Below are 16,977 nucleotides of genomic sequence, written 5' to 3' on the forward strand. Positions count from 1 at the left end.
CCTCCCGCCCCTCGACTCTGAGCGGAAAATGCTCTCCCTAGAGCCCCGCAGCCCCCTGCTTAGCAAAGCCCCTGGGTTCCACCGCTGAGAATTGCCCTCAGCCTCCCCGCCGCTCCCAAATTCCTTATTCTTTTCTCATTTGCTGCCGCCAAGGCACTTCTGTGACCCGCATTCCTCACCTTCTGCCTCCTGCGGATCCTCAGTGACTTCAGACTCTGAAGACTCAGCTCTCTCCGCCACCCCCAGACACCTGGACTTGAAGGGCTCGTTTGCCCTCATGTCCTGCTGCGTCCAAACCCCCTGTTCTCTAACTAGGATGGTGCTGTGTGTTTCCTCGTGTTCCCCGCGTTGCCTGGGACATACCGTGCACATAGCAGGCGCTCCAGGTAGATATGTGGATTTGAACCCAGAACCTAGGACAGCTGAGTGAGGAGGGGACTTGCAGCAGTGATCCATGTGACAGAGGAGGAAACGGAGGCCTTGAAAGGTACTGCGATTGGGCATCCTGCTCTCTGGGCCTCAGTTTCCTCATCTGCCGAGAGGTGAGAAGGTGGCGCCTCCCGACCCCATGGGCCTCTTTCAGACCCTGCATTTGCCATTTGTTACGGCTTGATGTAGACCATGCGTGGGTTTTCTGGTCAGGGAGGAAGGGGAGATACTGTCCCCCTGGGCTGCTGTGGGCTCCTGTGACGTTTTGAGCTGCATGTCCAGCCCCATCTCCAAGAGCGCCTATAAAAGCAAGCACTACTTTTCCGGTCCCACGCCCTCTCCCTACCCCCTGCCAAGGGCCACTTTCTGTTATTACTGACTCTCCTCGCTGGAGTGGAGTTTCTGAGAATCAAATGCCCGATCCAATCAAACGCTCAGACAGGCCTGGATCAAGTCCTGGGCCAGTTCATGGTTCCTGGAGGGGGGCCGGAAGGGAGGGTTGGGGTGAGGGCAGCGGGGGAGGATTAGCTGTGGCAGTCGCCCTCGTTGGTCCTTTAAGAAGTCACCCGTGTCTTGCCCCGAGAGGACCCCCATCCTGGTGTGTCAGAGAATAGAGTGACCAGTGTCCCTCCCCACTGGCCTTCCCACCGTGGAGTTTCAAACACGCAGCGACAGGAGATGTGGGCGCTCTGTTTTAGGAAAATGAATTTGGCAGCCGGGACAAGGAGCAGAAAGTTAGACGGGTTGGTTGTGATTGTTATTTAGGCATGAAATTCATTCATTCATTCGTTATTAAGTATTACCGTGTGTTGGGCAGAGTTATAGGTACTGGGGAATATAGTGTGAAGATGAAGTCCTTGGAAGCTTCTGAACAAGAGGGGAGACAGAAAATAAACAAAACCACGTCAGATCATGAGCTCTGGTTCTGGAAATGGCAGGTTAGCTTGTATTAGTCTAATTCTCTGGCCAAGAGTCCTTATCAACTAAGGACAAAATATAAAATACAGTGGTTTGAGAGCAGTCAAAACCAGACAGATGCTGGGGAGGAAACAGTCCTTGAAAGAGAAGAGGCTCATGAGCGAGTGGTTCACTTCAGCAGCTTTTCCTCCTGAGAGCCCTGCCCAGGCTGAGGAGCTCAATCATCTTTACTGGTCAGAGTGTGGGGCTACCAGAAGAGCTAAAAATCAAGAGGGAAAATCCTGGAAAGGCAGGAGACGTCCTCCTACAAATTCTCCTCAAATCCTTGGCAGCTTGTAAACTGTGCGTGGGCAGAGTGAAGCTTTAAGGAACCCAGCAAGAAACAGCAGCTGGGAGGAAGAGCTTGCAGTTCCCGCCTGGTGCTGAGGAAACAAGAGTTTGGAATTCAAGTTCCACCAAGTTAGAGGAGCTGAGTAATCGCCTAAGGTTTTCTTTGAAAACTCTAGAAGGCCTCATCTATGATTAAACCCAAGGCTAAGGGCCACACTTAAAGACTGAACAACCCCACCCTAGCAAAACGTAAAACCAAAGCCTCTCCGGGATCAAGATGATCCACCAGTAACTGAACTGCCTGCCACAACAAAGCTCAACATTCTTTTTAGGAAGATAAACAATCCCGACTCCCTGTAACATGTCATCTACAAGTCCAATATGCCAAAAAAAACTCCAGACTCCCTGTAACATTATCCACTATATCCAGTATGTAATAAAAATTACTAGACATGCAGGCAGCAGGAAAAAGTGACACATAATCAACAGAAAAAATAGTCAGTAGGCCCAGACTCACAGATAACCCAGATGTTGGAAAAAATACCAGATAACGATAAATGCTGTGAAGAGAATTATGCTAGAGAATAACTGTGGTTACCACTTTAGATTGGGAGATCAGGGAGGGCCTCTTTAAAGATGTGACTTTTTTTGAAATGTGAAATGCCAGGCAGAGAGGGAGCAGTGCAAAGGCCCTGAGGCAGGAAAGAGGCCTGTTCAAGAAGGGGCAAGGAGGTCCTTGACTTGAGCAAGGGACAGTAGTATCATATGAGATCAGACTGGTAGGCAGGACCAGAACATGTAGGGTCTCGTGGCTCATAGTAAGTAGTATGAATTTTATTTGCAGAATGATGAATTGCCTTTGAAGGCAGGAGAGAGACTAATCTGACTTATATTGCTTTTCTTTTACTATGAGAGAGGCTGTCATTTCAAATATTTAAGAACCAATTGCATTTCTTCTTTTTTTTTTTTTAGCTGTGTATACTTATCTTTTATTCATTTTCTGCTACCTTGGTGCCATTTTACTCATAATTTACTGTATTTTTTATAAAAGCTCTTCATTTTAGGCAATAAACTATTTGCCTCTAGTAAGTTACACATATTTTTGTCACTTGAATTTTGATTTTTTATGGCATTTTTCATGCCATGAAAAAATTATTATGTTATTGAAGTTATTGCTGTTTTCTTTATGACCTTCAACACTCCAATATTATTTAAAAAAATTTTTTTTACAACTTATTTACATCTTTAAAAGATCATGCTGCCTGGCCATGAAGAATGACTTATAGAGGAATGCGAAGGCCAGCATGGTGGAACAGAAAGGTCTGGGATTTGGACTTGGAAGACTGGGGCCAAATTTCAGCCTTGTGACTCTGGTCAAATTGCTCTACTCCCCCTAGTCAAATACTTTGCCTATAATATGGAACCATCGTCATCAACATTTATGGTGCTCGTACTGTGTGCTAGACCCTGCTCCAGACACTTTACGTGTCTTATCTCGTTCAACGTTTACAGTAGTCTCACGATGAGGAAACCAAGCAGCGTGCCCAACTCACACATTAAGTGGCAGAGCAGAGATTTGAACCCTAGCAGTTAGACTCACGCTTTCAAGGCATGAAAAGAATCCTGAAGGGCCAGTGGATGCAGACGTGCTCTGGAGACTGAGATGTGCTGCCTGTGTGTGTCATGTACTAAGTGGCAGCTAAGGAACAAGAAGGAGGTGGTGGAACGTGGGCGTCACAGAGACCTGGGTTCGCTCGCTGGCTGTTTGGTACCATGAGTGGGTCACGTCACAGCTCAAACTCACGTCAATTTCGTCCTTTCTCTCTCCCTTTCTCTCTCTCTCTCAAACACTTTAAGATGTAATCACAGCTTTGAGATACAATTCACATATCGTAAAACTCACCCATTTAAAATGTGCCTTTAATTGGGTTTTAGTATGTTCACAGAATTGTGCAACTATCATGACAATCTAATTTTAGCACATTTGCGTCACCCCCCAAAGAAACACTGTACCTTTCCCCAGTCACTCCCCACTCCCATCACCCCAACCCAGCCCCAGGCAACCATTGATCTACCTCCTCTAAATTTAAGTCTTGATTTCTTCATCTGTAAAGTAGGTGTGCTGGGGGCAGGTTGGATTCCAATGTCTTTCATAGAGTGTCTGCTCAGTGAGGTGATGGGTGAGAAGATGCAGGATTGGGGAAGCCAGAGAGCTAAGCTCTGTCTAAAATCTAAGGAGTGAGATGGTTATGGGACATGAATGGTTGGGTTTTGCTGGGGGCGGGTGTGGTGAGTGGTTTGGGAAGATTCTAAATGAGAGGAAAAGATGGAGCCACTGCATCTGAGGAGCAGGAGGGGAGAGTGAGACAAAACGACTCCAGGCTGGAGAACTCTGGCGGAAAAACAGCGCTACGTAACAGAGGTTGGGATAAAGGTTGCAGCGTGGTGTGTGACGTGAACACCTTCACCGTCCTCGTAAGATCTTCAGAAAAGTAAACAGTTCCCAACTTGCCATATGGAGTTGGGTTTGCTTTAGAGGGGTGGGACGGAAGGCTGAGTCCTACCTTCAGGTGGCATGGGGCTAGAACAGAGGCTGGTCGCCTAGGCTCTGCCTTGACTGGGCACAGGGGGACAGCAGTGCCTCTTGCCAACACCCAAAGGGCCAGTAGTGAAGGCTGAGTGATTTATCATATGAGAGAAGGCTCACAACCCAGCACCAGGATCACGGTCAGTGTCTGCAGGCGGCCTGGCCATCAAGGGCGGCCAGGAGACCCCTGTGATGGCCTCGTGTCCTGCCTTCCCTTCCAGAACCCAACGTCTTCCTCATCTTCAGCCATGGACTGCAGGGCTGCCTGGAGACCCAAGGTGGGCAAGTCCGAGTCTCCCCAGCCTGCAATGCCAGCCTTCCTGCCCAGCGCTGGAAGTGGGTCTCCCGAAACCGGCTCTTCAACCTGGGCACCATGCAGTGCCTGGGCACAGGCTGGCCGGGCACCAACACCACCGCCTCCCTGGGCATGTACGAGTGTGACCGGGAGGCACTGAATCTTCGCTGGCACTGTCGCACACTGGGTGACCAGCTGTCCCTGCTCCTGGGGGGCCGTTCCAGCAACACGTCCAAGGCTGGCACCCCTGAGCGCGGCGACCAGACCCGCAGTGGCCAGTGGCGCATCTATGGCAGCGATGAGGATCTGTGTGCTCGGCCCTACTATGGTGAGAGGCTGCTGGCAGGGCAGGGCTGGGGCTCCTCGTGTCCGGGGCCTAGAGCCACAAGGGCAGATGCTGGGGTGACAAAACCTTGGCCTCCGCAGACCTCTGGCAGTCACCTCTTTCATTGCAATGGGAAGCATTTTGGAATAATTGAGAAAATGAACTTCAAAGCATATAATTTGCTTTTTAAAAAGTTACAAAGTTAATACACTCTTGTAAAGACCTCAGACAGTACAACAGTGTATAACGTAAAATCAAATGAGAAATCCCTTCCCCCAGGCCCACTCTTCCGGGGAGACCCCAGGGTAATCCTCCACAGGTGTCTTGATCCCCATTTTGCAGGGGTGAACAGGAACCAGAGTCACGCAGTGAGGGGGGCCTTTCCTGGTGGGCAGCTTCATCCTAAGGGTCCTTTTCTGGGAGTTCCAAGATAGAATTTGGCGTGAGGCCCAGCTGGATTTTGGACAGGCATTAAGGGGCACTGCGGGGCCCCCTTCCCAGCCCTATGGGATGAGCAGTAGGCCCTCTCCCAGGCTCCTGGGCTGACCTGACGGCAGAGGGAGCGTTAAAGCCACAGTCTGGTGCCACTGCCCCTCCCACTCTCTGCTGACCCCTGCCCACCCCGGCTCCAGGGTTATAGAGGGTTTTTGTCTGAGGGATAGGCAGCCTCTGGGGTCCAGATGCCAAGGTCTTGGCTCCCCTCTCCTGCAGAGGTCTACACCATCCAGGGCAACTCCCACGGGAAGCCGTGCACCATCCCCTTCAAGTATGACAACCAGTGGTTCCACGGCTGCACCAGCACAGGCCGCGAGGACGGGCACCTGTGGTGCGCCACCACCCAGGACTACGGCAAGGACGAGCGCTGGGGCTTCTGCCCCATCAAGAGTGAGAGTGGAGCGGGCGGGAATGGCGGGAGGCTGGCCCTGGGGGGCGCGTGCGGGTGGCGAAACTTGTAGGGTAGAGTGGGGAAGTGGCCTCTCCTCGTAGCACGGGGCAACCTGTGTGGGGTCACTGCACTCCTGGAGGGACCCACATTCGGCTATCGTGGTGGCAGGTAACGACTGTGAGACCTTCTGGGACAAGGACCAGCTGACGGACAGCTGCTATCAGTTTAACTTCCAGTCCACGCTGTCCTGGAGGGAGGCCTGGGCCAGCTGTGAGCAACAGGGGGCGGATCTGCTGAGCATCACGGAGATCCATGAGCAGACCTACATCAATGGTGAGGCTGGGGCAGGGCGGGGGGCAGGCGCCTGAGACCTGCCTCGCCTTTGGAGGGCCCTGAGCCCTTTCTGCTGGTGGGGGTAAGGATGCTGGTGGTGGGGCAGAGGGTGGAGGGCCAGGGATGGGGCGACCCCTTCCTCACTGTCGCCATCTTGCTGTCAGGGCTGCTGACTGGCTATAGCTCCACACTGTGGATTGGCCTTAACGACCTGGACACCAGCGGAGGCTGGCAGTGGTCGGACAACTCGCCTCTCAAGTACCTCAACTGGGAGAGTGGTGAGGCGCGGGGTTTGGGGCGCAGGGAGGCCAGGGGACCTCCGCACAGGCACTTGGTCTCTTATTTACTCCTTCGCTGGTACCCTACTCAAGGAGAGCAGTGAGGGTGGGGGCAGATTTCCACTCCCTTCTGGACTGGGCGCCACTGGTCCATGGCGTGTGTTGTCTGAATTAGGAACCGATGCCCCTTCCTCGGGACACAGGGCCTGGGAGGGGGACTGGATCTTATTCTCCACGCACCCCTTCAGCCGCGGGCACCGGGGCACCGAGCGCACCAGCAGCCTGGCCAGGGTGGGCGGGCAGGCGGGCGGGCGGGCGGGGCTGGAACGGGTTGCTGCGCAGAGGCACCAGGACCACGTGGGCCCAGGTGAGGCAGCAGGAGGGCCGAAGCGGGGCGCTGGGCATCTGAGCGGGCTCAGGTCTCCCGAGGGAGCACGAGGTTAGGGGTAGGGCTCCCGGGCCAGGGGGTGAGTTTCTCTCGCCTGGGGCGCTGGCGCCCTGCCCTCCCCACAGATCAGCCGGACAACCCGAGCGAGGAGAATTGCGGAGTGATCCGCACGGAGTCGTCGGGCGGCTGGCAGAACCGCGACTGCAGCATCGCGCTGCCCTACGTCTGCAAGAAGAAGCCCAATGCCACGGCCGCCGAGCCCCCGCCTCCCGGTGAGCCTGACAGCCGGGGGGCGTGGGTGGGGCTCGTCAGGGCCGCAGCTGCCGGCGGCTCAGCCTCCCAGCACAGGGGGCTCTGATCCTCTCTATTCTTTAATGGTTCAGCTGAAGTCTGAACAAACTGAAATGTGCCATTAATTCGTTCCGGGAACGTTCGTTGAGCACAGTGGTCAATACCTCCGGACTCACCGTGTCCTCATGGTGGTCACAGCCTGCTGGAGGTGACAGACATCTCAACATTCAATTGGAGTATCCTGAGTTATGTGCTATTATAAAACACGTGTATAATAAATATCAGAGAGGCCTAGAGGAGAAATTGATTAAGCTCCAGAGACTTAAAGAAGGTTTCCTGGAAGTGACATTGGATTTGGGCCTTTCAAGTTGAGCGTAAGTTTAAAAAGGCATAAAGAGGTGTGAGGGAAGGGCATTCCTGGCAGAGGGGACTGCAGGTGCAAAGGCACGGAGGCCTGGAAGTTCACAGCAGCTTTAAGGGCGGGGAGTATTGCTCCCTAACTAAGGGTTAGAGTATAGGCGCTAACTACTCAAAGTGTGGTCCGCCGTCCAGCAGCACAGCGTCACCTTCCCGGGTGATGTTATAAATGTAGAATCTCAGGTGCACCCCCCCCACCACCAATTAATTGAATTAGAACCTGCATTTCCCAAGATCCTTAGGCGATTCATGTGCAGGTACAGTTTGAAAAGTACTGGATTAGAGGGCATGGGAACAAGACGGTTCAGAAAGGCAGGTTGCAGCCAGTTCCTGAAGGATCTTGGCTTCTGGGTGAAATCTGGGTGGGGCCGGGTAGGCTGTGGGAGCCTTTGCAGACTTTTAAGGCAGGGAGTGTCTGGTTCACGTTTGTGATTCACCGAGATAGCTCTAGAGGCCGGTACTGCTTTGGGGTGTGGCCTTGGGTCGGCAGCTTAGTCTCAGAGGTGCAAATTGAGGATAAGCTCAACCCCATTGCAGGGTTGCTTTAAGGCTGGAGACCTGGCCTGGCTTAAAGGAGCGTCTCCTTAGGTTGGAGGGGCTACTGCAGGAGTCCAGTAGACATGGGGTGAAGACGGGATTTGTACACGGAAAATACAGCAAAACCAGAAAATAATCCACAAAACAGAAAGTAAGAGCTTACAGAGCAAAACTTCTGCTTCTGACCATTGAAGTGTTGCCAAAGGTTGATTCAGGGTCACTGGCCACCACTGTCCCTCCTCACCCCCTCGGGGGTCAGGAGCAAAGGTTTCAAACATTGGCACCCACATCTAGGGCACCTCACCTCCAGCTCAGGGGGAGCCTGGCGCAGGCACCAGTTCCAGGGCTTCCCTTTCTGAAAGGAGGGCCACAGGGCCGGTGTGGGCAGGCCTCTCTGTGGCCCCCATCGGGACTGGCCCCTCACCAAGTCCTCCGTCCCCTGGATCTGCCCAGAGTGGCTGCTGTGGGGAGTTCTCCTCTGGGGCCTCACGGACCTGCAGGTATGTCTCTAGCCGTGGATTTCCCCTTTCATCCTGGCTCACATCTCTCTGCACGAGGTGTATTTTCTAAGCAGTTTCTTGGGCGGTTCTGCCTCCTGGAAGTCATCACTCAAAGTGTGTCATTTTAGAGGCAGGCGCCGTCATGCCCCCAAAGCGTCCTCACTTCCTAAACTCCCTTCTTCCTACAGCCCTTGGGTCTGCACACCCACTAAACTCTTCTGTCCAAGGAGGCAGCCTTGGGTCTTAGCTCAGTGGCTGACAAGAGATGATCAATAGGTCTTGAGCCAAGGAGGGAGGCTGCTCAGGCTCTCAGCCCTTCCCCAGTCTGCCAGGTCTCCAAGAGACAGTATGGTTGGACCCTGGAGCATCTCCCAGGATGGAGTGGATCCCAGTGGGGCGATGCTTCAAGTGGGTACATGCTTTCTTGCCCAGCCAGCAGAATCCTGTCCAAGCCTGATGTTGTGGGTGGTTTGGTAAAGTCTTGTTTTCTCTTGCCAAGACCCAAGTGAGAGCTTGTTTGCATCAGGTGTCTGCGGACCCTGATCCCTAGAGGGTGATCTTGAAATGCATGGAAATGGGAGTGAGGAAGGGCCTAAGACCGGTTGGCTTCTCAGCCCTAGGGTTCAGGGAGAGGAGCTGGGGGTGGCGGGGGGGGGGGGAGGATCAAGAGTAAAAATCCCAGCCAGGGGATGCCTGTCAGGCAGCGGTGAGTTCACAAGCTGCTGACCTGGGAGGCCCCATTTCCCCACCCGCTTCATCCCGGACTGATGGAGCCACACTCCATAGATGTTCTTTGAGACAATGACGGCTGTGTCATTTATTAAGTGAGGTGGACACGAGCTAAGTTGTAATCTTACAGCAGGAAACCCCATTTACAGAGGAGGAAACTGAGGCTCCTGGGGCTGGTCTGTCCTGAATCCCCATCTATCTCTCCGTGAGAGCCCCAGCTTGGGGGGGCCGTCCTGTCTTGGGTGGAATCTGCCACCACCTCCTGGGGCTTCAGCCACCCTGGGAGTTTTGTCTTTTCAGCATCATTCGGTATTCAGACCTGTCCTAGTGGGAAGGGCGGATCTGTGACAGGTTTGGGGAGGAGGTGACTTCCAGGCCCCTGCCTGTGTTGACACCCAGTGGGTCGGTTCCCGGGCTGGGCAGCTCGGTCCCTGAGCAGCGGCCTCTCTGGTGTCCGCAGACGTGTGGGCCAACGTGAAGGTGGAGTGCGAGCCCAGCTGGCAGCCCTTCCAGGGCCACTGCTACCGCCTGCAGGCTGAGAAGCGCAGCTGGCAAGAGTCCAAGAAGATGTGTCTGCGGGGCGGGGGCGACCTGCTCAGCATCCACAGCGTGGCCGAACTGGAGTTCATCACCAAGCAGATCAAGCAGGGTGAGGGGCTGCTTCCCCCACGCCCATCCCATCCGCCCGGAGGCCCAGGGACTGTCCCTCCCTGCCGGTGACTGAGGCTGACCTCCCGATGTCCCCTCTCCCCTCTCCCCGGCCGCACCCCAGAGGTGGAGGAGCTGTGGATCGGTCTCAACGATCTGAAACTGCAGATGAATTTTGAGTGGTCCGACGGGAGCCTCGTGAGCTTCACCCACTGGCATCCTTTTGAGCCCAACAACTTCCGGGACAGCCTGGAGGACTGTGTCACCATCTGGGGGCCGGTGAGAACCCCCTCTCCCTGTCACGGGGCCCCCAGACCTATCCTCAGTCTCCTCATCTGTCAGGGGAACTCTAATGGTGCCAACCTCAGAGGGTCACTGGGAGGATTAAAGGAGTTATTTCTTGTGAAGCCTTAGGACGGTGCCTGGTGCGATCTTGGTCTCTTGCCAGCTGCACTTCCCCGCCTGCAGGTGGCGTCAGAACTCACATTATGTGGACATGCTCCGCAGGCAGGACTGCTCGGTGCCAGTCCTACCCAGCCCAGGGTCCTGCCCCCTCAAGAAATGATGGAGCTGTGACTGTTTGCCATGGCTTTGGTTCAGACAGTGTGGGTGGATGAAGGAATTGATCCAGGGCTTCAAGCAGAGATAAGTCTGGCCCTTAAAGAATGGACAAAGCTGTAGGGACAGACTACTTACTCCAGAGACAGGACATTCTACCGTGAGATACAGCCAGCAGTGCCAGCGACTGTGGAGACATCTGGCTTAGAGGATGCTATTTGAAAATTTATGAACAGTTATTTATTGAGCATCTGCTATGTGCCAGGCATTCTCCTGGGGGCTGGGACATATTAACACCTCTGCCCTCCAGATGCAGCTCAAGGCAGACAAAAACTGCTGGCTGGGTGCCCTGGACACAGGAGGGCTAAGGCCGTTAGGGGCCGAGGACTAAGTTCCTCTTCAGCTCCGTCAGCTGAGGTGAGGGTCTGGGCACACGGCCCCTGCTCGCCCTGGATCTGCAGGTACTGGCTGGACGCCTTGCCGACCTGGGAATCTCATTTGTCTGTCCTGCTAACAGTCTTAGCCAGCTTGTCCTTCATGTTTATGAAATGAGCTGTAAGTAATTTAAGAGAGCACCTTTTTCCATTTAGACAGTGCTTGTCAAAGTTTCGAGGCATTTGCGCATCAACTCTGTGTGCTCTCATCAGCCCTGTGAGGCTTGTAGCACTAATCCTGCTCCCCCCATTTTCTAGCCTAGAGCACAGAGAGGTCAAGCTTCTTGCTCAGAATCACACAGCAAGTCAGAGGCACGGCCAGGTCTGGAAACCATGTTCACTGAAGGGGTTTGGGAGATTTGGGGGAGATAGATTGAGACTCCCCCTTACCCTGTGTCCCTAGGAAGGTCGCTGGAATGACAGTCCCTGTAACCAGTCCCTGCCATCCATCTGCAAGAAGGCAGGCCAGCTGAGCCAGGGGGCCGCTGAGGAGGACCATGGCTGCCGGAAGGTGAGGGTGCTTCTGGAGCTGCCCTGGGTGAGGCCAACCAGAGGAGCTCCCAGGGGCAGGAGGGCAGGTGGAAGCCCGCAGCCTCCCATGGCATCGTCCTTTCCTCGGCATGCCCCCTCCTCCGCTCTCCAAACTGCTCCGTTCCAGGAGTGATGTTGGATGAGGTGGGGTGTGGGGGAGAAGCTGTTGGGAAGAAGCAGAGCTCCCCCGCCACCCCTAGCCCTGAGCCCCCCTCCATGGAAAGCCACGGAGAACCCGGAGGTGGCGGTGGGCGGGCCCCCCAGTCTGGTTCAGTCATCCCCTGAGTAGAGGCTGCTGGGGAGACCCTGGCCCTCTGTGCACCCCGGCCCCATCTTCCCACCTCACTTGCTGGCACAGCGTGTGCTTGTCTGTCTCCTCAGGAGGAATGGGGCCATCCTGTGTCTCCGTCCCTGGGCTCTAGCCCCAGGGAGGGAAGGGATTAGGACTGAATGGGGGGAATGAATCAGTCGGGGGGGCAGAGGTATGAAAGAGGGTGAGGATGGGTGATGGATCTGTTTCCCTCCTCCAGCCGCCCGCCCACCCCACCCCTCGCCGCCCACAGAGGAGCAGGGGTGTGAGCAGTGTGGACACACATGGGGAGGCTGCTCTTCAAGGCCACTTGGTTGTGTTTTGGCCCCTGGCGGCTCCATCTGCAGAGGCCACACTCACATACACACATATACACGTAGACATGCACAATATACACACACAAACACATAATACACACACATGTACATATACACACAAATACATGCACATGTACACACACACACATACACATGTACACACACATACGCACATGTACACACACACACACACACACATGCCACTTTCTCCTCTGCGCTGGTTCCTGCCCTGGGGGCTGCCTCGCTGTCTCTCCCAAGCTCCAGCCCCTACCCCCAGGGATCCCACTTGAAGGCTTCCTGGAGGCAAAGGCCCTGGCAGGCACCTGGTGTCATCTTAGGAGGAACAGGGCTGTGGCAGGGACAGACACAACCTCTGTGGTGTGGGTTCCGGTCTGGGCTCTGCCTGCACTGTCTGTGCAAAATCAAGCCACGTAATTCTGAGCCCCAGGTCCTCACCTGCAAGGCAAGAGCAGAGAGGCCCTCAGGGTGGCCCAGGGGACAAGGGGTCGGTGGGGTGAAGCCTCCCCGGCCTCATGGGGACGGGGGTAGCGAGCCAGCCGTGTAGGAGGGGCTTTGCTGCCCCTCGCCGAGGGTCTGTCCCCCCTGCTCGCAGTCCAGGCGCATCCTCCGTGTCCTCCAGCTTTTCCAGGCCCCCGAGGATTGCCCAGCCCCCTCCACATCCTGGCAGCTCTCCCAGCTTTCCGGCTCTGGTTTCCCAGCCAACTGGCAGTTTTCCCACTGCGTCTCTTGGTTCAAACACCCAAGCGAGGAATCCGGTGGGCCACTCATCTTTCGTGGCCAGGCCACAGGCCGGGTGACTGGCTGTTTCCCAATCAGCCACCCGTGGGCCATGCTTACACCCCGGGCCTGGCAGTTGTGGGTAACGGTAGGGAGGGGAGTGTGGAGTGACAAGGTGCAGAACACAGCACAGGGAGAGCCGGCTCTGGTGTCAAACTAGTCCCCTCTGTTCTGTGCCCAAGCCTGCAGAAAATTCAGTGGTGCCACTGATGGCACCTGCACCCCAGGATTTATGGGTGAGAAAGGAGAGTCCTCCCCCCAGACACCCCTTTTCTGCCCACTCTCTTGAGCCAGGGTTGGACGTGGCACAGCCCATCCTGCTACTGGCTGGGAGAGGACCAGGTGACCTACAGTGAGGCCCGGCGCCTGTGCACCGACCACGGCTCTCAGCTGGTCACCATCACCAACAGGTACAGGAGAGGGACCAGCCCTCCCCTATGTCCTGGCCTAATGTGGTCCCTCCTCCAAACGGGGCAGCATCCTGCCATCAAGTGCAGAGGGACTCGAGTCCTTTGAGCTTCAACAGGCTCCAGGGCCTTTTTCTAATATTGTCACCAGAATGACTCCTGTTTATTAAGTGACCCCAGCATGGGACAGGTCCTGGGCAGGGGCAGGGGCAGGGGCAGGCATAGGTGTGGGCTGGATGCCCCAAAGAGACCTTGGCTGTGTCTGATTATCTTTCTCCTCAGCAAGGCATGGAGGTGAAGACAGTAGAAGGGGACCTGGGTTGCTGTGTGTCAGCTGCAGGGTCCCCAGGGGTCCCCACTTCCCTGAGCAAGTTTCTTTTTTAAAGCATTTCTTAATTTTTAAAAATTAATTTATTTTATTTATTTTTGGCTGCATTGGGTCTTCATTGCTGTGCACGGGTTTTCTCTAGTTGCAGCGAGCAGGGGCTACTCTTTGTTGCGATGGGCGGGCTTCTCATTGCAGTGGCTTCTCTTGTTGCGGAGCACGGGCTCTAGGCGCGCGGGCTTCAGTAGTTGTGGCATGCGGGCTTCCCTAGTTGTGGCTCGCGGGCTGTAGAACGCAGGCTCAGTAGTTGTAGCGCACGGGCTTAGTTGGCTCTGCGGCATGTGGGATCTTCCCTGACCAGGGCTCGAACCCTTGTCCCCTGTGTTAGCAGTCAGATTATTAACTACTGCGCCACCCAGGGAGCCCCCTGAGGAAGTTTCTGATTGGGTGCAGCACCCAGGCTCCTGGAGCAGGGCATCTGGCCTGTAGCCCAGGGAGTGGTGGGGGGCGAGCTCCCTGCCTCGACCAGCCTCTCTCCCGCAGGTTCGAGCAGGCCTTTGTCAGCAGCCTCATCTACAACTGGGATGGCGAGTATTTCTGGACGGCCCTGCAGGACCTCAACTTCACCGGCTCCTTCCGCTGGCTCAGCGGGGATGAGGTCATGTACACCCACTGGAACCGGGACCAGCCCGGTGAGCCCCTCCTCCACAGCGCCCGCTCAGCCCCCTTCTTGGACTTTCCTTGGTGAAGCCAGGAGGCCGCGGTGGACCGGCCCTGCCACGACCGAGACCCAGGGCTTCATAGGAAACAGATCATTCGTACAGTGTGGTGATGTGGTTATAGGAGGACAGGCTCTGGAGCCAAACTGCCCGGCTCAGATCCTGATTGTGCAGTTTATTAGCTGTGCATCTTTGAGCCTCAGTTTCCTCATCTGTCCAATGGGGATAATGGTACCTTCCTCACAGGGTTGACGTGAGGCTTGAATGGGTTAATACGCGTAAAGCCCTTAGAGTAGTGAGCATACAGCTGCTCGCTGTTACTGTTACCATTTTAAGTTCATCGTCTTCTTTAACCTTTTCAAGAACCTGATGAGGCAGATGGTGAAACAGGCTCAGAGAGGTTAAGCAGGTTGCCTAAGGTCTCACAGGAGCAAACATAGAGCCAGGCCTCTGCTCCCATTTCCTTCCTCCCCACTGGGCCCCGACTCCACAGAGCATGTCCCTGCAGAGATGGCTAAGCTGATTCCCGGTGCGAGGGCCGTGGTGGTGCCCCTCGGGGATGTGAGGGAGGACTGGTGAGTCCTCTTCAGCATGTGGGTCTCCCTTCTCCCTCCTCCAGGGTACAGCCGTGGGGGCTGCGTGGCCCTGGCCACGGGCAGCGCCATGGGGCTGTGGGAGGTGAAGAATTGCACGTCGTTCCGGGCTCGCTACATCTGCCGGCAGAGCCTGGGCACGCCAGTGACGCCTGAGCTGCCTGGACCAGACCCCACACCCAGCCTCACCGGCGCCTGCCCCCAGGGCTGGGGCTCAGACCCCAAACTCCGGCACTGCTATAAGGTAGGCAGCCTGCTGGCCTGGGGTCGGGGGAGAGAAACAAGAGCAAAGAGGCAGCACCCCTGGCAGGGTGGGTGGCCCCAGTGGGACCCAGCCATGATCCAGGCAGGCGGGCCCTGGAGAAACTTACAGACAACAGACAGAGGTACTTTCTGTTGAAACCCTTTTGTCAGTGGCATCTGAGGCCTGGTGCATAGTAGGTGCTCAATAAATATTTGAGGAGTTGAAAAAACCACAGAGACCATCGGTTGCGGAGGTTCCCAAATGTTGGGGCCAGGCTGGCTGCTCTTTAGAGTTGCCTGGGGAGCCCGATTTAAACAAATCTTCCAGTCTGTCACTATGGAGATTGGGATTCAGTGGGTTGTAGTGGGGCTTGGTAATCTGTGTTTTTAAACCCTGCTGGGTTTGGGAGCCACTGAGGTAGTCCAGGGTCTTTTAATTACAGGAAGAAGCTGAAGTCCAGGGAGGGGAAGGGACTTGCCCATAGCAAGTTGTGGCTCTGCTGGGATAAGAGCCCTGATTGCCCCGCTGGTTAGGGGGACCATCTCTGGGAGATGGCTGTGCCAGTTCCCCTCCCCTGGGGCTCCCTCTCTGATGAGCAGGATTGTCCAGTGAGGCCCCAGCCCCCTTCCCCACTCATGTCCTGGGAGGGCAGGTGTCCCGTGGGGAGCTGGGCTGGGGAACAGCTTGGACTCTGCTCCTGCAGGTGTTCAGCGTGGAGCGGCTGCAGGACAAGAAGAGCTGGGTCCAGGCCCAGAGGGCCTGCCAGGAGCTGGGGGCCCAGCTGCTGAGCCTGGCCAGCTATGAGGAGGAACATTTTGTGGCCAATATGCTCAACAAGATCTTCGGGTACTGAGCCTGGGGCGGTGACCCATATGCACATGAGTCGGGCTTTTGCTTTTGCTGGGCAGGGTGAAGGCGACCCCAGGGCGGTCGGTTCCAGGGCTTGGAATGACCTGTGCATCTGCTACTAATGCCAGGCCCATCCTGATCCCCCCTCAAGTAACCCCGGTCTCCCTGGAGTCGGAGACCCTGGGTTGCTCACCAGGGCCAGCAACACCCCCTGAGACTCACAGACTTTTACACAAGTAACCGTCCTCACCATCCCTCCTTCTCCATGGCAAAATCTCCAAGCTGATCCAAGTGAGCGCCCCCTCCTGCAACCCTACACCATCCCATAATAGCCCACGCTTTCTCAATAAACAGCTTTTTCTGAGAGACAGGAATAGAAAGGCTACAAAAGTGAGCATCTGCCCGCGGGGTCCCTCCAGATCCCTGTCTCTGTCCTGTGGGTTCCTATGACATACAGCCCTACAGTCCCTTAGCCTTGGGAAAAATCCAAATGGATCCAGGCTTCCTGACATCTTAATTCCAGGGATATCTCCTCCCAGCAAACAGCACAATTACATTATTTGACTAGTAATTATAATAGCTCGTGTCAGTTGCTTCTCACCATGTACCAGGTACTGCACTAAACATTTAATCCACGTTCAAGACTCTTCTCAATCCTACTGAGTAGACACTATCGCTTGCGGGCTGTTGGAGAGGTTGGGTTTTTTTACCCAAGGTCACAGAGCTGGTCCCTGGGTGACCCACGACCGGAATCCAGGTGTATCTGATTCCACGTCCCCAGGTCTATTCACCGTCCCCATTGGCTGCCTAAAGTGAAAGCCTGCCATCTTGCTGGCAGGGCAAACCCCACCCAAAGGAAAGCAAGGGAAGGGAGCAAGGCCACCTGCCCGCAGCGAGCGTGGCGCCTGGCCCAGCTAGCCCAGTTCTCTCTGGGGAGAGCTTTTTAAGGGTGGCCCCAACAGTGTTTTGCCCGGTGAGTGTGAAGCCCAGTTCGAGAGGCC

At 55.4% G+C, this 16,977-nt stretch overlaps 1 protein-coding gene across 3 annotated transcripts in view; it reads left to right on the forward strand.

Annotated features, from left to right (window-relative positions):
* MRC2 (mannose receptor C-type 2) overlaps window positions 1–16,977 on the forward strand; it is a 54,989-nt gene that overhangs the window by 27,621 nt on the left and 10,391 nt on the right. For all 3 annotated transcript variants that reach the window (XM_089901380.1, XM_089901382.1, XM_089901383.1), the window contains exons 2-13: window positions 4,486–4,887; window positions 5,596–5,769; window positions 5,939–6,103; window positions 6,268–6,381; window positions 6,895–7,041; window positions 9,704–9,892; window positions 10,016–10,170; window positions 11,287–11,394; window positions 13,134–13,249; window positions 14,115–14,263; window positions 14,910–15,127; window positions 15,831–15,973. In XM_089901380.1, coding sequence (XP_089757506.1) covers window positions 4,486–4,887; window positions 5,596–5,769; window positions 5,939–6,103; window positions 6,268–6,381; window positions 6,895–7,041; window positions 9,704–9,892; window positions 10,016–10,170; window positions 11,287–11,394; window positions 13,134–13,249; window positions 14,115–14,263; window positions 14,910–15,127; window positions 15,831–15,973 — 2,080 coding nt within the window. The remainder of the gene's footprint in view (window positions 1–4,485; window positions 4,888–5,595; window positions 5,770–5,938; window positions 6,104–6,267; window positions 6,382–6,894; window positions 7,042–9,703; window positions 9,893–10,015; window positions 10,171–11,286; window positions 11,395–13,133; window positions 13,250–14,114; window positions 14,264–14,909; window positions 15,128–15,830; window positions 15,974–16,977) is intronic.

This window comes from Delphinapterus leucas, chromosome 19 (genome assembly GCF_059928025.1).
Source record: "Delphinapterus leucas isolate spDelLeu-1000000601 "Yukka" chromosome 19, BTC_Dleu_Yukka2, whole genome shotgun sequence".
In the NCBI taxonomy this organism is placed as follows: domain Eukaryota; kingdom Metazoa; phylum Chordata; class Mammalia; order Artiodactyla; family Monodontidae; genus Delphinapterus; species Delphinapterus leucas.